This window comes from Pagrus major, chromosome 21 (assembly GCF_040436345.1).
Source record: "Pagrus major chromosome 21, Pma_NU_1.0".
In the NCBI taxonomy this organism is placed as follows: Eukaryota; Metazoa; Chordata; class Actinopteri; order Spariformes; family Sparidae; genus Pagrus; species Pagrus major.
Genome location: NC_133235.1, coordinates 10,169,597 through 10,188,917, shown reverse-complemented (window position 1 = coordinate 10,188,917; position 19,321 = coordinate 10,169,597). Strand labels below are relative to the sequence as shown.

The 19,321-nt window shown below is 42.8% G+C and overlaps 1 protein-coding gene across 1 annotated transcript in view; it reads left to right on the top strand.

Moving 5' to 3' along the window:
- The first annotated feature begins 5,442 nt into the window (after positions 1-5,442).
- The window catches only part of LOC141016492 (TSC22 domain family protein 2-like), a 28,875-nt gene continuing 14,996 nt past the window's right edge, over positions 5,443-19,321 (top strand). Inside the window, exon 1 of the mRNA XM_073490878.1 lies at positions 5,443-7,898. Coding sequence (XP_073346979.1) covers positions 6,115-7,898 — 1,784 coding nt within the window. The 5' untranslated portion in view covers positions 5,443-6,114. The remainder of the gene's footprint in view (positions 7,899-19,321) is intronic.

The following is a 19,321-nucleotide window of genomic DNA, read 5'->3' as shown; positions in this document are numbered from 1 at the left end:
GGAGACCGGCTCAAACAACACACTTAAAGATCAGCTCACCCAAAAATGAAAATTCAGTCATTATCCAGGCTACTCATCCTCATGCTGATGGGAAGTCAGATGAAGTTTTGAAATCCTCAAAACATTTCTGGAGCTTCGCAGCAAAACAGCAGCATTCTACTAAACAACTGAAGTAGATGGGGACTTGTTTTAAAACGGGGGGAAAACAAAAGAAAAAACCTATACAGTGTTAACCAAGTCTGTGGAACACTGAAGATCCCAAACTGATTTGAAAATACGATATTTACATCTTCAAATCTATTTCAATTTGGGATCTCTGGGCTCCTGGAGACTTAGCACAGACAACTGTATGGAGACATTTTATTTATTTATCTATTCAGTTGTAAATTATCTTTAAATATTGTCTCATTAGCATAACACTTGACTTTTCCTACTTTCTAAGTATGTATGAGAATTTCTTACAAATGTGATGTGAAGTGATGCTTCAGAACACAGCCACAGAAAGTTCTGCATCAGTTCTGTTTGAGGTTTGAGTTTGAAACAAAATTAATTGGCCTATATACTGTGTTTGTTCTGTTATTATTATAAAACATGAAAAAAAAATCATCTCATTTGTTGTGATAACAATGCCTTGTGCTCATCCATCTTTCTCAAATGAGCAGTCCCAGTTTGTTGCAAAGGGGTACCACTTAATGTATACACCAGTTTGCATTCTGAACCGACAGATCCACAGAGGATGCCATATCCACTGCCCTCCCCTAAGTCTTCACACACAGTACATTGTGAATAAGAAAAGCTTCAACAGAATGCTGTGCCGCCATCGGCCGCAGTGCAAACAACGATGAGAGTTCATACCAGGAAGAAATCAACGATCTTGCAGAGTGGTGCGCAGAGAACAATCTGCTGCTCAACGCCAGCAAAACCAAGGAGTTGATTGTTGATTTTAGAAAAGAGGAGGCAAAGACACTGAACTCATCCTTAACACATATTTTTGTGTGTGTCGCACAAAGGAACTATAAATTGCATTGCATTGCACAACCATGTGTTATAAAATGACAATTGAATTAACCTTAAACCTTGAATACTTTATAGATACTGGGTTTTAACAAGGCCAGAAGAAAAGAAAAAAATACTTGACTAGGGGGAAAAGTTGATTTTGCAATCAGTACCATTATTTTTACAGAAAACATTCAGCACTGTGTGGCCCTAAACCACAAGGAGGTAAAGTCAATATCAACAAAACATGGGGGTAAAAAATAGATCATATTTTGTCTCATTCCATATTCCACTGCGACAGTGGAGTGTTGGAGAAAATTAGTGTGCTGCTCAAGTGCAATCACTAAGCCCCTCTTCATCTTGTCAAAACCAGAGATCAAACCAGTGATTTCCATGTCCTCACCCACATGCAAGAGTATAGAATGCCTCCGATTACTTCAAAAGAGAAATGGTTGCATCATGACTTCTATTCAGATCAGATTAAGTCACAAAAACAAATGGTCATTTCACTGTAATCCCTGACCAAAGAGAGTCTGCCATTAGTGAAGATCTGTCATTGTGTGGCACACAAAGTGCCGCTGTTATTCTCTTCTTCTCTGAGTGACTATGACTTTGCTGGGTAAATAATAATAATGCAACCAGGACACAACACATAAGATAAAGGCAAATTCAAATCAAAACATTTTGTTGGTAGAGCTGATGAGAGGTTAAGATTATGGATTGACTTTTACCACATGATTTTCTTCCCACACCAACACAAATTATCAAACTGATTGGCACCGATACTATCTGTTTGTGTGAAATGGTTAAATAATACCAGAAGCAGCCCTAACAGATGTGTGTGTGTGACTAAGGATATGTTAAAATAAATACATTGAGAATCAATCAAATTTAGGACCTGTCACTAGAGAAAACATTTACTCTTTTTTAAGATCTGGCACAGTGTGTGCAACTCAAGATGGTATTTCCAATAAGGATACATTCTGACACATTTATTGTGTCGTTGGGTCGATCATTTTGTGGATGTCTCTTTTGTTCATGTCTGTTTTGGAGAGCAAAAATAATCAACAATAGAATAATACACTGTTTGACCTTGTATTTGCTATTAGTATGCTGACATATAATCAGGCTTGAGGAGTAACAGAATACATGTAATGGGATTACGTAATTAGGATACAAAAGAAAAAACACACTGGCAGCCCTGTCCTCCTGTTGCCCCCATGTTCGAAAAAAAAAAATGCAGCGGAAGTGCCCTCGCGGATGCCCCTGTGGTAGACAAAACATGATAAAGTGATGTTTAGGCAGTGTTGTATCAAGTACCCATAAGTCATACCTGAGTAAAGTGAATATATTGTGTAAAAATATTACTTTGGTTAAAGTATATTCAGTAGAAGTCTTAAAGTATCTGATATTAAATGTACCTAAGTATCAAAATTACAAGTAAAAGTAAATTAGACATATATTTAAATGTATGCATACACTGTATACTATAGGTTGGTCGATTATTGGCATTATTCGATATGGATATTTAGCATTTTTCAGATTATTGGAATCAGTGGGTTTGGTTGTCAATAAAATATGTTTAAACATGCACCCCTTTGGCTCTGATGCAGCATGTAATCTGAAAAGTAATTAGTAACTTAAGTTATTAGAATAATGTAGTGAGGAAAGAGTACAATATTTGCCTCCAAAATGTAGTGTAGTGGAAGTGTAAAGAAGAAGAAAAAGGAAAATACTCATGTAAAGTAATACCTTTTCATCACTGCCTGTTGGGTCCCCTTACAGTGAACAAAACGTAATAAAATGCCCTCTATCCTTCCCTTTTAGTGCCCTTTTTGCGTGCTGGTGCCCTTTTAATTATTTTTTTAAAATCATGACTTGATATTGTGATACTTGGATTACGTTGCTACATTTTCAACAGGTATATTAGTAACTGTATCGGAATACATTTTAAGAGTAACCCTCCCAACCCTGCATATAATTGGCATAAAACAATAGCATTAAGGGCTGCAAGCTGGTGGAGGTGATGGAGAGTCCAAGGTTCATCCAGAATAACCAAAAAAGGATAAACAATCATGATACTGTTCCAAATGGAAAATTCACTCCTTGGCCACCAGGGGCAGTGTTCCATATGGTTTGTAGATGCTCATGACTGGTCCACAGTATAGTCTCTGGTGCAGAGCTATGAAACCTCTCTTAAAGCAGATATTTAACCCTTTAATGATTTTTAGATATATTTTGTGAAAGCCTTGTTTATTTAAACCTATTTTGATAAAATTGTAAAGCTGGAACTGGCATTCTGGATGATTTATGCACATCTAATCACATTGCTAAAGTTTGTAACATTGAAAGCAGGCCTAAGAAAGAATTATTAAAACTTTTGACTATTAGATAACAAAATAAAAAAACATCCCATATGGAGTTTACCTCATGTTTTCACCTAATGCTGCAGATGTAATGCAGTGCTATGCCTTGATGCACTACAAATTGGTAAATCAAGCTCTTGTCAATCCCCTCAGAACATACTGTTTAATATAACATGCTTAATGTTATTGGTGTCGGCATATATGTTGTCTGATATGTCCTGATATTAAAACTTTTTTTTACAGAAAATGCAGAAAAAGATGCCTGTTGTGATTTAAAATAATTAAATTCCCAGTGAGGTTTACTGTTTGAGTCCTCTGGTGTCACTTAAGACAATGACATTACACTGTTAAATGTCCTGCCTCTATTTTGTATGAACTGTATCTTTTGATAACTACATTTGGGGGATCATTGCAAAAAAATTGTTTTGTGTATAGATATGATGTTTGCAAGCATAATGGCTGATACCACGACTCCCCAATATCAGTATCAGCATTGGCATCTGCCTCTATATGCTATACATAGCTACATAAATGTTGCAAAAGTAACAGTTGTAGGCATACTGAACAATGTCCATGGCTTTAAAAATGCACATCAAAATGTTTTATACATATTATGTTTAATTTATTTGTTACGCTCTGTTTTTATGACTCTACAAAAGTGCCGGTAGAGTGCACACAAGGATGTTTGTAACAAAGCCTCACCTCATCTCACACTAAACAAGAACTATCAGATTCTGTGACATTCTTTCTGAGGCTATTGTTCAACACTCAGGAAATGTTCCTTTAGGAATACTCTGATAGTCTGGGCTGGCACATACTGTAGGAACACTGCAGCATGTGCAAATACCAAGAGAGAGAGGAGGGAGAGAGAGAGAGAGATGGTGCCTTCGAGTGCCCTCCAATAACATCGGAGCTTTACGTTGAAAAGGTATGACATGTTATTACAGTAGATTGGTCAGAGAAACAAGAGAATAGCCAAATGAAATGTGTTCTGTAGTGTTTATAATCAAAGCAGCACTTGGCTTCTTTGAGCTGTAGTGAAGTGGAAATGTGCAGCAGACTTATCATTGATGTTTATGAAAAAAAAATGCATGAGACAATGTAGAACAACAAGGGGAAAATTCTCAATGAATTATTCACACAGGCTGCACATACTTGATGATGTGTTCCACGACTAGGTCCATCACTTGTTTCCATGACTATCATCGTATTTAATTGTAAATGAAAACAGATTTGATATGCTTTATCCTGATTTTATGGGACTGTATTGAAGTGCATCCCTGAATTAAAGAACCTGGCAAACCTTCATCATGTCAGTTTTGTGCTGCTGTGGTGCATATTCCTAAATAAATATCTTTAATCAAATCCCCACAAACCAAAACTGAAGGAACAGGGAGTTGACAGGCCCAGCAGCTAGGGCTTTAACAAGCCATTATATCCATTACATTTAAATCCATTGACTATGTTCAGTATTAATCCTTTCGTTGTTTCGTCTATAAGATGTCAGATATGTAAAAATTAGCCATCTGTCGAATTAACGCTCAAACCAAATAGGACGCAGCATGTCTCCGTAACAGCCGCTAATTGCTGTGAACTGTAGCTGCCGTTAGCTAGTTAGCTCAGTTAGCTGTGCAGCTAGCAGTCCAGATGTTGATCTTGGACAACCAAGGGAGTGTATACTTACAGCTAGGGACTAGAACTGGTCAGGGCTAGCTGGTTAGCATGCTAACTTGCGTAAATATGTCTTCAACATAATACATAGACGTTATAAAGTCAAGACTGTTACTACTTCACATTCTCTAGATAATTTTAGTTAAAAAAAAATCTTTAATTTGCTTATTTTGTCTGGGATGAGGGAAACTTGTATACTAAAGGTGGCAGAGGTGAAGTAGTCCTGATAGCCACTGTCTGAGAAAATGTTGACTTTCTCAATTTCATTGCGATTACCCGTTCGCGCATCATAGTTGTCATTTTTCCGACGATACTTGAAGGGAGCACGAGGGAGAGATTCTCAAACGCCTCGTACGTAAACATCCTTGCGCCAGACACCTACCCACGATGCAGCGCGGTTGCACACAACATAGCCATCTTGTCAAGAGTGACTGAGTGAGGGAGGTAACTGTGGGCGCTGTGTGGATCCTCGTTTATTTTAAAACGTCAAATTTTACAGCGTTTTCCTCCCTCGGACGCAAAGTGACCGTCGCCAACGAATGACTTTGAGCTGGTGAAGCGAGCGGCCACGAAAGACTGCTTTCGGGAAGATGTCTCACATACTTGTTCCGACGTAGGGGGAGTGTGCAGCAGCCAGTTGGCTTGACTTGCTAGCTAGCTCAGAGAGTGGAGGGCTGCGGGCCCTCCTCAGCGTAAAGTAGCTCCTGTAGCTGGGCAACACACTCTGCGACAACGGCCGTTTGACAACTGCACAACCGGGACGTTAGCAGGCCGGTCCGGACCGGCCGGAAGCTCTGGATCAAGCTTGGTAAAGGCTGCTGGTATCAGAGTCTGAAGCCGCATTGCTGGACAAGGCGAGACGAAGTGTGGCGTTGCGTTATGAGCTCATGAAACGCAACAGGAGACCGAGAGAGGAAGAGGGATGGCGTAGATTCATCTCGACTACAGAAAGCTAGGCTAAGTAAAATACATCCAACTGTGCTGTTTAGTATGATCTGAGCTTTTAGAAGCTGTAACCAGCTCCTCCCTCTCTGACGGAGGATAAACATAGCCATACGGGACTTGGAATCAGGCTGTCAATATGTCGAAAATGCCGGCCAAGAAGAAGAGCTGTTTTCAGATCACCAGTGTGACTCAGGCCCAGGTGGCGGCTATCGGTGCCACCGACGACACGGAGAGTCTGGACGACCCAGACGAGTCACGGACTGAAGATGTGTCGTCGGAAATCTACGACATGTCACGGGCTGAGTACGAGCCTGCGTGTGACAGGAGTTCATCTGAAGAAGCCTTGAATAATGTTGGAGAACCGGAGGCGACCAGTGTTATGGCACCGTCACACATACCTCAACAGCTGTCAAGCAATCCCATCGGGGAGTTTCGAAAGATTGGAGTGTCCAGCTCAACTCAAGGTGGGATTGGCGCTCCAGCAGGTTTACCCCTAAACACCCAGCCTGGGGCAATGCAGCAACAGCCTGGTCCAGCAGCCAGTGCTGGACCTGCCGGTGTGTCAGTGAACACATCCCAGCCTGCTGCAGTGACCAGCTCCGCTCCTCCTCCTGCCACCTCCACGGTGAGTTGCACTTCACGTTTTAGGGTCATTAAACTCGATCATGGTACTGGAGAACCCTTTCGAAGAGGCAGGTGGACGTGCACAGAGTTTTATGAGAAAGACTCTGAGAGCTCCGCTGTTAGTAGGACTGTAGATAGCATAAGGCATGCCAGTGCAACACTGGACCCTGCTGCAGACCGAGACAGCGGGATTGGGCTTACAGGAGGATCTGTGGTCGCCCCGTCAACACATTCAGGTCAGGGCTTGGGCTCTGTGGCGGATGCTTCTCTCTTATCATCCCGTATGCAGTCAGTGGAGGCTGTATCACAGCAGCAGCAACAAATCCACCATCAAAACTACAGCGCCCGGCAGCAGGGTGTTAGTGGGTCGATCGCACAGAGTGCTTTCTCCAGCAGCAAGCAGACAGCTGTCCCAGCTCAGCCGACAGTGGGGGGTCTCCCACCTTCTGCTCCCCAGAGCACGCTGCCTGTTGGACAAAACGGCCTTCCTCAATCTGGCATCCACATACAGAAGTCCCCCATCATGCCTCCTTCAGCTCAGCCCATCACATATCCTCAGCAGCAGCAGCTTCCGCTGGGCCACCACCTGACCAGCCAGTCGGAGTACTATCAGCAGCCCACTTCCATTCAGTCGGGGCTCGCCGCTGGCCAGTCACTCCCAGTGTCAAGCCTCTCTGCTGGGCCACAGCCCGTGGGTCAGGGTGCCGCTTCGGTCTTGCCGCCAGCCTCTGGAGGGGCTCCTTTGCCAAGTCAGCTTGGAGACATTGCAGGAGCAGGAGGGGGATCTGTACCTACCGGACAGCCAGCCTCTAGCAGCCTCTTGCAGCAGCAGGCTGGAGGGATGGGAGGGGTCGGAGGCTCCATACTTACTGGTGGACCCACTTTGCAGCAGCAGACTGTGAGTCAGTATGCATCTGCTGGCCTCCACGCTGCATCCTCCGGTGTACAAAATGTGCCTGCCATCGCAGTGAGCTCCAGTGTGCCCTCCACTGTGCCCGCTGCTGTGCCCAGTGCCTCCAGTGCAGCCATGCCAAATGTGACAACTTCCAGTTTGCCTCCAGGTCAGGTACCCCACAGCAAGACTCCGGTGGCTTTGGCGGCTCAAGGCCTCCAAGCAACTGGATTTGGACACATGGAAGGTGGAGGAAAGTCAGAGGGCCTCATCAACGCACAGTCTCCTGGTGTCTCTGGGAAGGAAGCGGTGAAGCCCCTCATGCCTGAGGGCCTGCCGCTCGCCGCACCGACCGTCAACAGCCTGTTTGGGATCCACATACCAGTCGACGGGGATGTGGACAGGTAACCGTTTTTTAAATCTTAATGTTGAGCTACATCACCATGCCAGTGCAACATTATCCACACCATTTGAACACATAGACAGCTGGGGAGAAGCTGGCCATTTGCTGTGATCAAATGAAGATTGAAAGCCAAAGGGAGGCAGTGCTCATTTTAGTGTTGGTCATTCAGTTTGTCAGCTGAAAACAGGATTTTCCCCTCCATGTCAGGGAGGGGAATGCAGAGGAGGAAAGAAGTGGCACACAGGAAGGAAATTTAATGTTTGTTGTTTCTCATTAGGGCCTACAGAAGTAAGAGGAGTGTAGCACACATGAAGAGAACACCCATGGCTTTAAACTTGTTAAACACACACATGACTCCTGTAACACTGTGAGGGTGTGCGTTTGAGTAATGTGTGTAGAAGCATTTTGTTGCAGCTTTCCTCCCACTTAACCCTCTCACCCTCCAGGACGGTGTCTGAGGTGATGGCCTTGGATGCAGACTAAAGATGTGTTGTGGTTGCAACTGTGCATAGTTAGCTCAGCTTTCTATTAGCCCCAGGCTCCTCCTCGCCACTTGGTAAACGTGCTCAATGTCTGACCTTTTTAATAAGTTAGTTCCTGCTCCGGAAAAGACTTTTTAATACAAACACAGTGAAGAGTGTTTGATTTTTGTGTTGCCACATTTATGATATCATGGTTTCCACTCTCAGCCCCATCAGGCTCCCCTCAGGAATGTGTTTACACAGGATTTTAGAGCATTGGCTGAAATAACTGTTTTAGCTTTTGTACTGCTGATATTATGTTGCAGAATGTGCGTTTAGGTAGCACACTGTGCAAAACTAAAAAAAAAACTAAAAACGCCATACAAGCTGTGAATTTAAAAGGAGCATTCGTTTTTCTCAGATTTTATTAGTGGATTTATAGATGAAGGACACTGGAGATAGTGATTTCCTCAGAAAGTGTACACCGTTCAAGTTAAGAGCTTTAACTTTGTTTCATTTTGTCTGTAAAGTGGTAAAATGTGACTACATGTGGCTCATAAGATGCAGCGTTATCATTCTTTGGGCCATGGCATTTGTTTCCTCTCCAACAGTAATCTTTCTCCTTTCCTGAGTTTAAGCGCTTTGTTTCACATGTAGTAGATTGCACACATGAGCGGAAGTGATACAGTGCCTGAATCTCTCAGTGGTTTCCATTTACAGTGCTGCAGATATAACAGAATGTAGACCAGACAGGGTATGCAGACTGCTGCAAACTGGCACTACTTTTTTCCTCACGTGTGGGTGGACAGCCTCTTAAACAGGGAAGCAAACTTTTCTCTGCCATTAAACAACCAAGCCTCAATTGTCAAGTGGCTTTACACACACCCAGCATGATGTGTCAGTGATTTGAGGCCCAAGGGGTGATGACTGTAAAAAGCATGGCCAGTGTCAAAGGAAACCCTGACATGTATGACCAGGGGTTTTCAAAGAGTCTGACATTTGTTGTCTGTCGCTATTTGATTAAGTAAGTTATGCTGTGGGCTCCAACTAGAGCTCCCTTTATTTAAGCCTGTATTTGTTAACATTTAGACTAATTGGCACCATTAAAAGTATGCTGAATTAGCCATTAGCAGTTCCTGTTTGACAATTATCACTGGATTACTTTGACACTGAAGAAAACTTTTAAACAAGTTCTGGATTCATCTTTTTTCTCTGATTTGTAAGCAGATTTGTGGACTTTATTCTGTGTTCAGATTCGACTGAGTTATAGCTTCAAGGAGGAGTACGATTTTTGACTCAAATTGTGGCAATCAAGGTACTCGTATTGCCTCCATGAGCTGTATCTATGCCACTGGTCTAGCTCCAACTGTTGTTCGGTTTGATCAGCAGGTCAAATCAACAGGCCTGTCCTTGTTACCTCTCACAGTATCTCTGCCTCACTTCTCTGCCTCAGGCCCACCTTTCAACTCTGCCACGCCCCCCTCACCATGTGAAAACCTCTTGTGTTGACTAAGGATGAGTTATTTTGTTCCTTAAAAAGGGCCAAGTTGTTACTTGGGCAGTATTTTATTAAAAACTATTCAAGCAATTCATTCAGACCTTTTAAACATTTTTAAAGGGGCACTATGTAGTTTTAGAGAAGAAATTCAAAACTATTTTTCCCATAACTGAATAAACAAGCTGTTCTCAGAGGAAAATAAGGTCCCCAGAACACTGTTTGAAGCTAGAAAGGTGGCAGGGTCCGCCACATATAAACAAAGTAAAACAGTATGATATTGTGTTGTCCTTTTAAGGTCAGTTTGTTTATTCAAACAGGAAAACGAAACGAGTTTGTTTGTTTAGGCATTAAAAAATCAGTCAATGATCTTTTTCTTCTGATTAAAATTTCTGCGGTGTGTGAAAATGACTTTTTTTGTCAGCAACGAGACAAACTTTGTTCCAGTAAAATCTGAATGCTGCTGAAGAAAAATGAAGCTGACTGATCCTACATCAGAGCACGGATGATGACACCACTCTGGCTGCTCCTATTCTCTCTGACCTATCAGTGGTCTGCAGTGTTTTCACTCCACTTGTTTGTTTCGGCTCAGCTCTCTCGGAACCTCGACCGAGGCGGTACTAAAATAAGTACCAGGTACTATCCACAAATTTTCACAATGGGGAAACCAAACAAGAGCGAGTGGAGCAGAGCTGTACCACACAGTGGAAACCCAGCATGTGTATTGCATGTGAGAGGGCCCAGCTCCCAGGCTGATAAGAACAGGGGTCTCTTACGACAGCCAAGTCCTATCAGACATTGAGCAGTAGTCTTTCCACTGTGCCCCTATTCTGCCGATAAGAGACCTAACAGTGGGGTGTGTCAACCAACTGTGCTCGTTGTCACGTCATGGTGCTTGTCTTTTGCAACACAACGTGGGCTAAATTACTGTATATTCTGTTGGACGTGGTTAAACACACACCCTCATGTGTTGGAGGCATGCACACTCCCCCTGTAAGTGCTGTGGGCATGTTGAGCGAGTCACTCCGAGCCCTAGCTGACTGCTGCTGCTTCATAGTTTTCGGCACTGGTGCAGCATCAGTGCGGTTGGTGCCGTGTACCTACCAGCCCGCTGATTGATTGACAGGCAGAGCACGACAGTTGTTCCGGCACAGACGAAGTGCTGAATGACATTCCTTTGCAGCAGCAACTGTAGTACGCTCAGGAAGCTGCAGAGCAAAACTTGTTGTGCCTCACACTTCAGCAGGCATTTTAGCTATGCTCGATACACCCCCACCACTCCTTCCCTCCCTCCTCCGGCTTTTTTCGTCTCTTGCTTAATTTCTACATTTCCATCGCTCTGTTTATTTTGTCTCCACGCACCAAACGACAAAAACACTTCCATTTTCTTTTCAAACAGACTACTTCAGGAGCTAATATCTATAATCTGTACAACACAGAAAGATATGCACATGCACCCCACACACGCGCACAGTTTTGATTGCACGTTTACGGAAGCTTGTAGACCTCTCCACAGCTTGCACAACCTGGAAAAACCTCTCTTGGCCATTTGGAAATGTTTGTCCCCGTCATCCTCCACCCTGTAGTTTTCCCTGCAAGTAATTAAAGCGAATCAGTGGAGATACGGACGAGAGTTTGAAGATGTTGTTCTCATACTTAGAATATGATTCGCTCGGCTTAATGTTTCCCAGATGGCTGCAACAACTGAAGGCGTAAAATAACATTGATTGTCATAATGTCTTTGTTGCGCTCGCAGAGGAGTTGCTACTATTCCGCGAGACTGTTTGCATAAATGTATTTCATCTGCATGCTGTGTGTAACTGAACTCATGCTGGGGAGGTATGGTTTATTGTCCTGCCATAATGGGAGCTTATGTAAAATCAGACTCCTTAGGAGGTGGAAGAGGGGAGGGGGAGTCCTGGCCTGCGATAAAGTGGAGCCGTTTCTGCCACTGTGAATCGAGAGCCTGTGTCTGTGTGGGTGGATGAGGGGTGTGTCTTTAAAAGGGGATGGGTTGACTCAGTGTGCACAAAAGTATCCATGCTGGGGGTGGGGGCCACTTACTGAGGAACTGAGCCATTACTTTTGGAGAAAATTCAGCATAGACATTAACGCAGCTTATTTATTTGTAGTCATGGTGGATGTGTGGGTGTATGTGTGAGATGGTGACACAGAGCACAGGGTCTTTCCCTCTGCTCCGTGACCTCTGGTTTACTCCTGTATCCTGTTTTCAGTCAAAGTCCCTCACGCTGCTCTCCACCTTCTGTTCATTTAATATTCCTTAGCTCTCTCCCTGCTTCCGCACTGGGGCTCTCTGGTCATATCATATAACATTTGGTGGGCACATTTTATCCAGAGAGCCTCACAGAGGACGAAGTACACACTTTTATTTTGTTGGACATCTTTGGCCTCAATTGCAGGCCTAGGGATTAGCTTTTTTCAACAGCGTCCCAGAACCGTCCTGAAAAACAATTTTAGCTGTTCTGAAGTGAATGTAAATCGTCCCCAAAAACTAAATGTTGTTTATCTACTTTATTATCATCTATAGTTGTTAGTTAAAAGCATCAGCGTTCCAATGATTATATCTCCAAACTGTACTCATCTGAAGTACTTACATTTCCTGTACACTTGGTGTGTTGTCACATTAACCTGCTGTTCACTGTTTATTGCTTGATGTTTCTCTGAGCAGACACTCTCAGCCCTGTTGTTTGTGAAGCTCTGTTAGCTGTAGCTCTGTTAGCTTTAAGCTATTGGATCCGTTAGCTGTTAGCTATGTTGGCTCTATATGCTCTGTTACCTGTAAGCTTTAAGTCCTTTTAGCTGTTAGCGCTATTAGCTCTGTTAGTTGTCAGCTTTTAGCTTTGTTAGCTGTTAGCTCTATTAGCTGTAAGCTGTTAGCTCCGTTAGCTGTTGGCTCCGTTGGCTCTATTAGCCCCTTTAGCTGTAAGCTATTAGCTCTGTTAGCTTTTAGTTCTGTTGGCTCTATTAGCTCTGTTACCTGTGAGCTTTAAGTCCTGTTAGCTGTTAGCTCCATTAGATCTATTAGTTGTAAGCTATTAGCTCCACTAACTGATACCTCTGATTGCTCTAGTGGCCCAGTTAGCTGTAAGCTTTTAGCTCTATTAACTCTGTTAGCTGTTAGCTCTGTAAGCTCTATGAGCTCCATTAGCTGCAAGTTATAAGCTCTGTTAGCTCTATTAGCTCAATTAGCTGTTAGCTCTGTTATCCAAACACCTCAAAACTTTGCTGACCACTGGCTGCTATCTGCAAACAGCTAACTAGCTCTCCTCCTGCTGATCTCTGAAGTCCTGAAGGCATCCTGGGGAAGACCTCTGTTTGCCCCTAACATTTTCTATTGTCCCCAGGATGATGGGACACTGCTCGGTAGTAATGCTGTAATACTGAACTTTTTAAGCTGTGCAGCACCACATCTGGTATCTGTAAGGGAGCAATACAGTAAGTGTGCACTCAGTTACAAGTGCACATAGCTAATACTAATACGGTGCGAGAAAACAGCTCTACAATAAATCCTACCTTCATTAATTATGTAATGTTGGTTTTTGATGAAACTGTGTTATACTGAAAATTGCTTTGAATACTTTTCAACATAAAACAGTGAAATTCAACAGCACCACACCTACAGCCATTAAAATGACCATCAAGTAGATTAAACGCATCTCTCAGAAGGCTTTTGTTGCGTATACTTAATAAAGTGGTAACTGAGTGTATTTGACAATAGTGTAATAACTAATGTTCTGCCCCCGCCATGTACACTTTAACCTCTAGCTGTGTATGGTGTGTGTATCTCTGTGCATTTCTGTGTGTACACTAGTCAAGTATTTCATCTTTTGTGTCCACTGCCTCCTCTCAGCCTTATTATTCACAAATATGTATTGTTCTGGCTTGACTGACACCACTGGTCTGTATGTCTGTAGGCTTTGCATTAGTCATCACCTCCACCTCAGGTATGGAGGCCCTCCATTGTTCTGACAAGCAGAAGAATGTCCCCAGCTTAGTCCAGGTTTTGATGGCTTGTTTAACTGGGGATGTGCTGTACCGTGCTGTAGATAAGCTTCACTGAGAATATGCTCTTTATCTTGTTTTTTGAAAGTGGTACTTCAGTGACTTGAAGCATTACCAAGACTGACTTTAAGCTTTCTTGTACTTTTCTTGTATTCTCTTGTGCAGGCTTTTTATCAGCTGGGCAGAAAATAATCATTATTTTCATCATATATACTTTATTTCTAATATTTCTAAAATCACAAAATGCCAGGAAAGGCTGACCTTTTTTCCTTCTTTCTGTGTCCTCTAAAAGAGTTGCCCACTGATTTAGCGTTGCACTCCTACTACTAATATTGTCGGACTCATGGTGGACAGTTCGAAAAACAGGATGAAAATCGATGCTGTGGGTGTGTTAAGTTGGTAGTGTTCAATGTAGCCTCGAGCTGCTAGCCTCAAGCAGACATGAGGAACGGGCTACAGAGCTCCTGTAGACAATAAATTTCATTTTCAAACTAAATTGTCCTCAAGTGAGACTGTGTCAAGTGACAACACTTGAGGTGATTTATCAGACTTCTCACTGCTCCCTCTGAAGACACAAAAGCTTTTATACAACTTTTCTCACATTTACAGTAAAACTCCCTCCACCTGTACGGACATTGACGTGTCACATCGAGTTCCACTTTAACACATCGTGGCATTGATACAACTTCAAGTTTCAGTGTAGTTTCTCTTACTTGTTGTCCTGCTCACTCAGTTCCTCTCATAATCTCTGAACTTTAACATTTTGGGAAGTTGGCTGCATAATTGTTGTTCACTTTTCAAAAAGTAAAAAAAAAAATAGATATTTTGATAGTAAGAACAGTGCAGCATTCTGCACATAAGAAAGCAGCATGTGTTTGACCATTTTCCACCCCAGTAGTTCTTGGAAATACCTTGGAAGAACCCTGGAAGAAGGGACTTTTTGGGCACTACCGCCCAGCAAAAAGTTGAACTAGGTTCAACAAATCAAATGGATAAAGTTCCTTTTGTTAACTTGTGCTAGTGGAGGTGTCGGTATCCAAGCTGCCATTCTCCTCTAGTGGCCATTCTGTGATCGTACAGTGACTCGGTCCTCCCAGTACTCCATCTCCCTCGCCTACAACACAAAACCCGCTGAAAGAAACTCCCATAGGGCAGCTGAAATCTAAATAGTTTTGACCTACTTCTGCTCTGTGGCAGATGGATGGATGGTGCAGAGAACCTGAAGCCTCATGAGCACCAGCAGTGAGAGCTTTCAACACCTCTGTTTAACCTCTGCCTGTGCACCCCCCAGTCTCCCAATTACTCTGTCTTTCTACCACAGCTGCCAACGTGCCTCAACACACCAAGGCCACATTATTACCCCTTTCACACTGAACAAAAAACCCACTAACATCTGGCCTTTGTCTTTAACGTGAACGTGTACAATCTGCATTGATTCCTGCATCCAATGCCTCTGCAGTAGTCAAGAATGTTTATCGGCTACAGCGCTGATCGCCTGTGATGGATACACAACACCCTGGTGGACACGTTAGTTTTCATTCCTTTTCAGGTTCAATGATATGACATTTGTTGAAGTCAAGGACACTTGAACAGAGTTTGAAAGAGAGACTGAAGTAAAAGATATTTAAAAAGGAACCCCTCGTTAGTTACTTCTGCCTGATCGGTACTCAACAGAGATGAGAAAGAAGTGAGATGTGTCACTCCTGAGCAACTTCCGTTATCAGCTCCTGGACAAATGATGTGTCTAATTGAAAATGTTATTGATTAAGACTTTAAGAAATAAAAAAAAAAGCTTCTGGATGTAGTCTGATGAGTTATATTATCTGCTGCTTTTTTCTGCTTCCTGTTTTTTGGCACGTTTGTGATGCCAAACGTGACGCACAAGAAAAAAAAAACAGAACTCTCAAACGTCTATTTTTAGTGGGTTTATCCGTGTTTCAAAATCCTGCCTATGCTCGCTAGTTTTAGCGTTAAAGTACTATATGGAAATGACTTTGTTGAATACACCGTGTTTCAATCAACATATTTTTATGCACGGTTTGAAGTATCGCATTACAAAAGGTGAATGGAAACTGCCGTATTTGACAAAAACTGAAATGAGTTAATGCACTTAATAGGAGATGGAAATACCTTTTTCATTGTGAGTTCTGACATGGCAAACATTCAACTCATATGACTGGTCAGCTGTTGAAGAAGAAGAACTTTCTGCTATCTGTCTTCCAACTAATTTCTTCTGGGTGTTTAAGGCAGATGGTTTTGTTTCCTCTTCTCCTTTCTCTTTCTTGTTCTCTGAAGTTTATTGGCGGTTGGTTTTGTTTCTAGTTTGCGCCTTCTATTATTTCTACTCCGATGCAGCCATGAATAGTGTTCTACCACCTTATGACGAAACTTCACCAGGTCATTCGCTCCTTATTTTTGCGACATTTTAAAAATTGCAGAAGGTAAGAATTGGCCACCTGGTGAATTCAAACTCTAAACAGATATAGAGCAGCACATTACAAGAGTAAGCGCTAGCTGCTGCCAACTAGCTGTCATTAGCTAGTTAGCACAATTAGCTCAATTAGCTGTGCAGCTAGTATTGAGAAATTGAGAAATCTGTCTCGATCTGGGAACTGTTGGTGTTTACACCGCAAGCACAGGAACTTTGAGCCAGGACAGGCTTGGGCTAGCTGGTTAGCGCAATGTCCGAACTGTTATTTCTTCACATTCTGTTGCAAATTTTAGTTAATTTTTGAATAATTTCCACAAAGATTCTTACATATTGCACCTTTTTAAACTCGCTTTGAAACATACAAGACAAGACATCATGCCTCTCTAACACATGGACATAAAACTCTTTTCTAACACTTTTTTTTGTCTGCGTACTTTCCTCTCGCTCTTTGCTCTCTCCTGTTTTCTTTTCTTGTACTTTTTACTCGCACTTCCTTCCTCATCACTTAAGGCTACTGTGGGTCTTCTCGTGCTCAGTGAGTTAGCAAGGTTATTAAGAGGTTCAACACCATGAAAGTGAACCTTTGACATGGCTGCTGTGTTGCAAGCTCACACTTAAGAGAAAACCCTGTGTCATGCTCCAGTTACATGTGTGACATCAACCAGCAAGAATGCACCAAAAGGTCACTTCTGTGTGCCGCCAGGTCGTACGTTTACTTTGAGGCAGTATCTAGCAAAACCTGAGCTTGTACAACTTTTTGTGTTAGGTTAGCTTGTGTGCTTTTAGAGATAGGTTTAAAGAGGAAAGCGAAAAGGGGATTTTGCTGCTGTGCATACATATCTGGTGGGTCTTTCTGTCCTCAAACACCAGACTCTGAGTTTCTGAGGAGGACGGCACGTTCACCACTGCCGAACACATCGACTGGTTGCTTTACAAAGAGGGGCTTTCATAAATGGATATTGACATGTTACATTTTAGAGTTACAAAGAGAGCCATTGAGAGGCGAGTGTTTGCTACTTGAAAACAGGGAGTGAAGACTCCTCCATTTCTTACCTCATTCATGAAGAGGTTGCCGGACTCCCAAGTCATCTGACCTGGATGATTTCAGCCAGGAGCTGGCTGGTACATAGCTGCGATAAATAGATGTTTGTCTACGGTGGTGTGTGCGCGCCTGCCATGCGTGTGCCTGGGTTTTGTTTCTTTTCTTGCACCATAGCCCGCAAAATAAAATCAAGCAGAGTCAAAGGAGGAGGCCTGTGAGAGTGTTTAGTCATGAGGTAATGTGACAAAGGGAGTTTGTGCCAGTGATTTCTAGGAAAAGAGCCTTGGCTGCTATAATATTCACACACATGCTGTAAATCAAGTCCTCATTCCCCTGTGCTCTGTGTGCACCAGTGTGTGTGTGTGTGTGTGTGCGCGCATGTGTGTAGCCCTGCCTGCGCTGGCTTGCTCGTGTGTGTGTGTGTGTGTGTGTGTGTGTGTGTATATGCTCATGTCAGTGTGCATTGGATGTGGGAGAGAAGCAGTTAGTTTTGAAAGGCACGAGCCTGGAGTAGATTAAGTGTGTGTGTGTGTGTGTGTGTGAGAGTGAGTAGGGGTCAGTGTGGGGATTTCCTTTGCTTTTCCCGAATATACATCCCTTGGCATGGAACACAGTGTACTTGTAGCTCACCAGGAACATAGGAGGTAATGCTAAAATCCTCAACAGATCCAACATTTACCCTGTGTATAAAAGCAGCAACACAGTTAACAACTAAGAAGAAGTCTGATTTCTTTGTTGTAAACCAGAAGTTACGGCTGAGCTTTTTTTCTGACTGTGTGTGCAGAAAACAACCTAAGCATGAGTGATGGCCAACATATACTATAGATGCATGGCCTGAGGGCGGCCCTTGAAGTTTATGGAGTTGTCCCGAACTTTGAACATACCATTTCTGTGTTGAGGTCAAGACTCCCTTTCCCCCAGCCCCTTGGCTTTACTGTGTTTGAATGTCCCATATGTTTTATAGAAGGAGCCTTTTCTCCAGCCGAGTTAACTGCACGATGTGAGCAAAGGAGTTTGCGGGGGGGTGAAGTTGCGTAAGCAAACATTTCTAGGAATCGAACTTTAGTCTGCTTTCACTGTTTCAACTCGTCCTCCTCTCTCTCTCTCTCTCTCTTTTTCCCCGAATGTGGTTGACGCAGGAACCCCTCCAAGGCTTTCTACCGGGCCTTCCAGTCTGGCAGCAGATTAAGGGACTCAAAGGCCCACATTGATAGGTACAGTACTATACTGGATCAGACTGGACGGGCCTGCAGGAGTGTTAAAACGTGTGTGCAGTGTTCAGTAGCAGTGCGCTTTGCTTTTCTTCCATGTGCATGGATTGAGTTTGGAAACAAAGCCTGGCAGCAAGTGCAGGATTGGCCAATAGACTTCTCAACAACATCTCTCTCTCGCTCTGTAATTTTCTCTCAGCGTCCGTGTCCGCTGCTTTCTTTGACACCGTCTGTAACAGTGTATATTGTACGTGTCACTTAAAAATTCAGGTTTGTTTACTGCCGGGGTGTTATTTTCACAAGTTTGGCCACCGTCTCTATTGTCTTGTGCAGCAGCTGAGATCTTTGGGTGCAGAGACAAACAATAGAACGGTATGCAATTGGGAAAGCAACACGACTGCTCAGACAGATTATAAACAAGTTAAACCTAACTACAGCTGCAACTATTGACTTTATGTTATTGAAATCTCTCAATAATTGATTGATCTTTTCATCAAGGGCTGCAACTAACAATTATTTTTTATCTTCAATAATTTTGTCGATGAATCAATTAGTTGTTTGGATAATATTGAATGTTGATCAGTGTTTCCCAAAATCCCTGTTGTGTTTTGTCCACAACCCAAAGATATTCAGTTTACTGTCATAGAGGTGGTAAAGAAAACATTCTCATTTAGGAAGATGTACTCAGAGAATTTAGATTTGTATTGTCTAAAAAATGCCACAAATGCCAAACTAGGTTTAGAAATCTCTGTTGGAGAGTT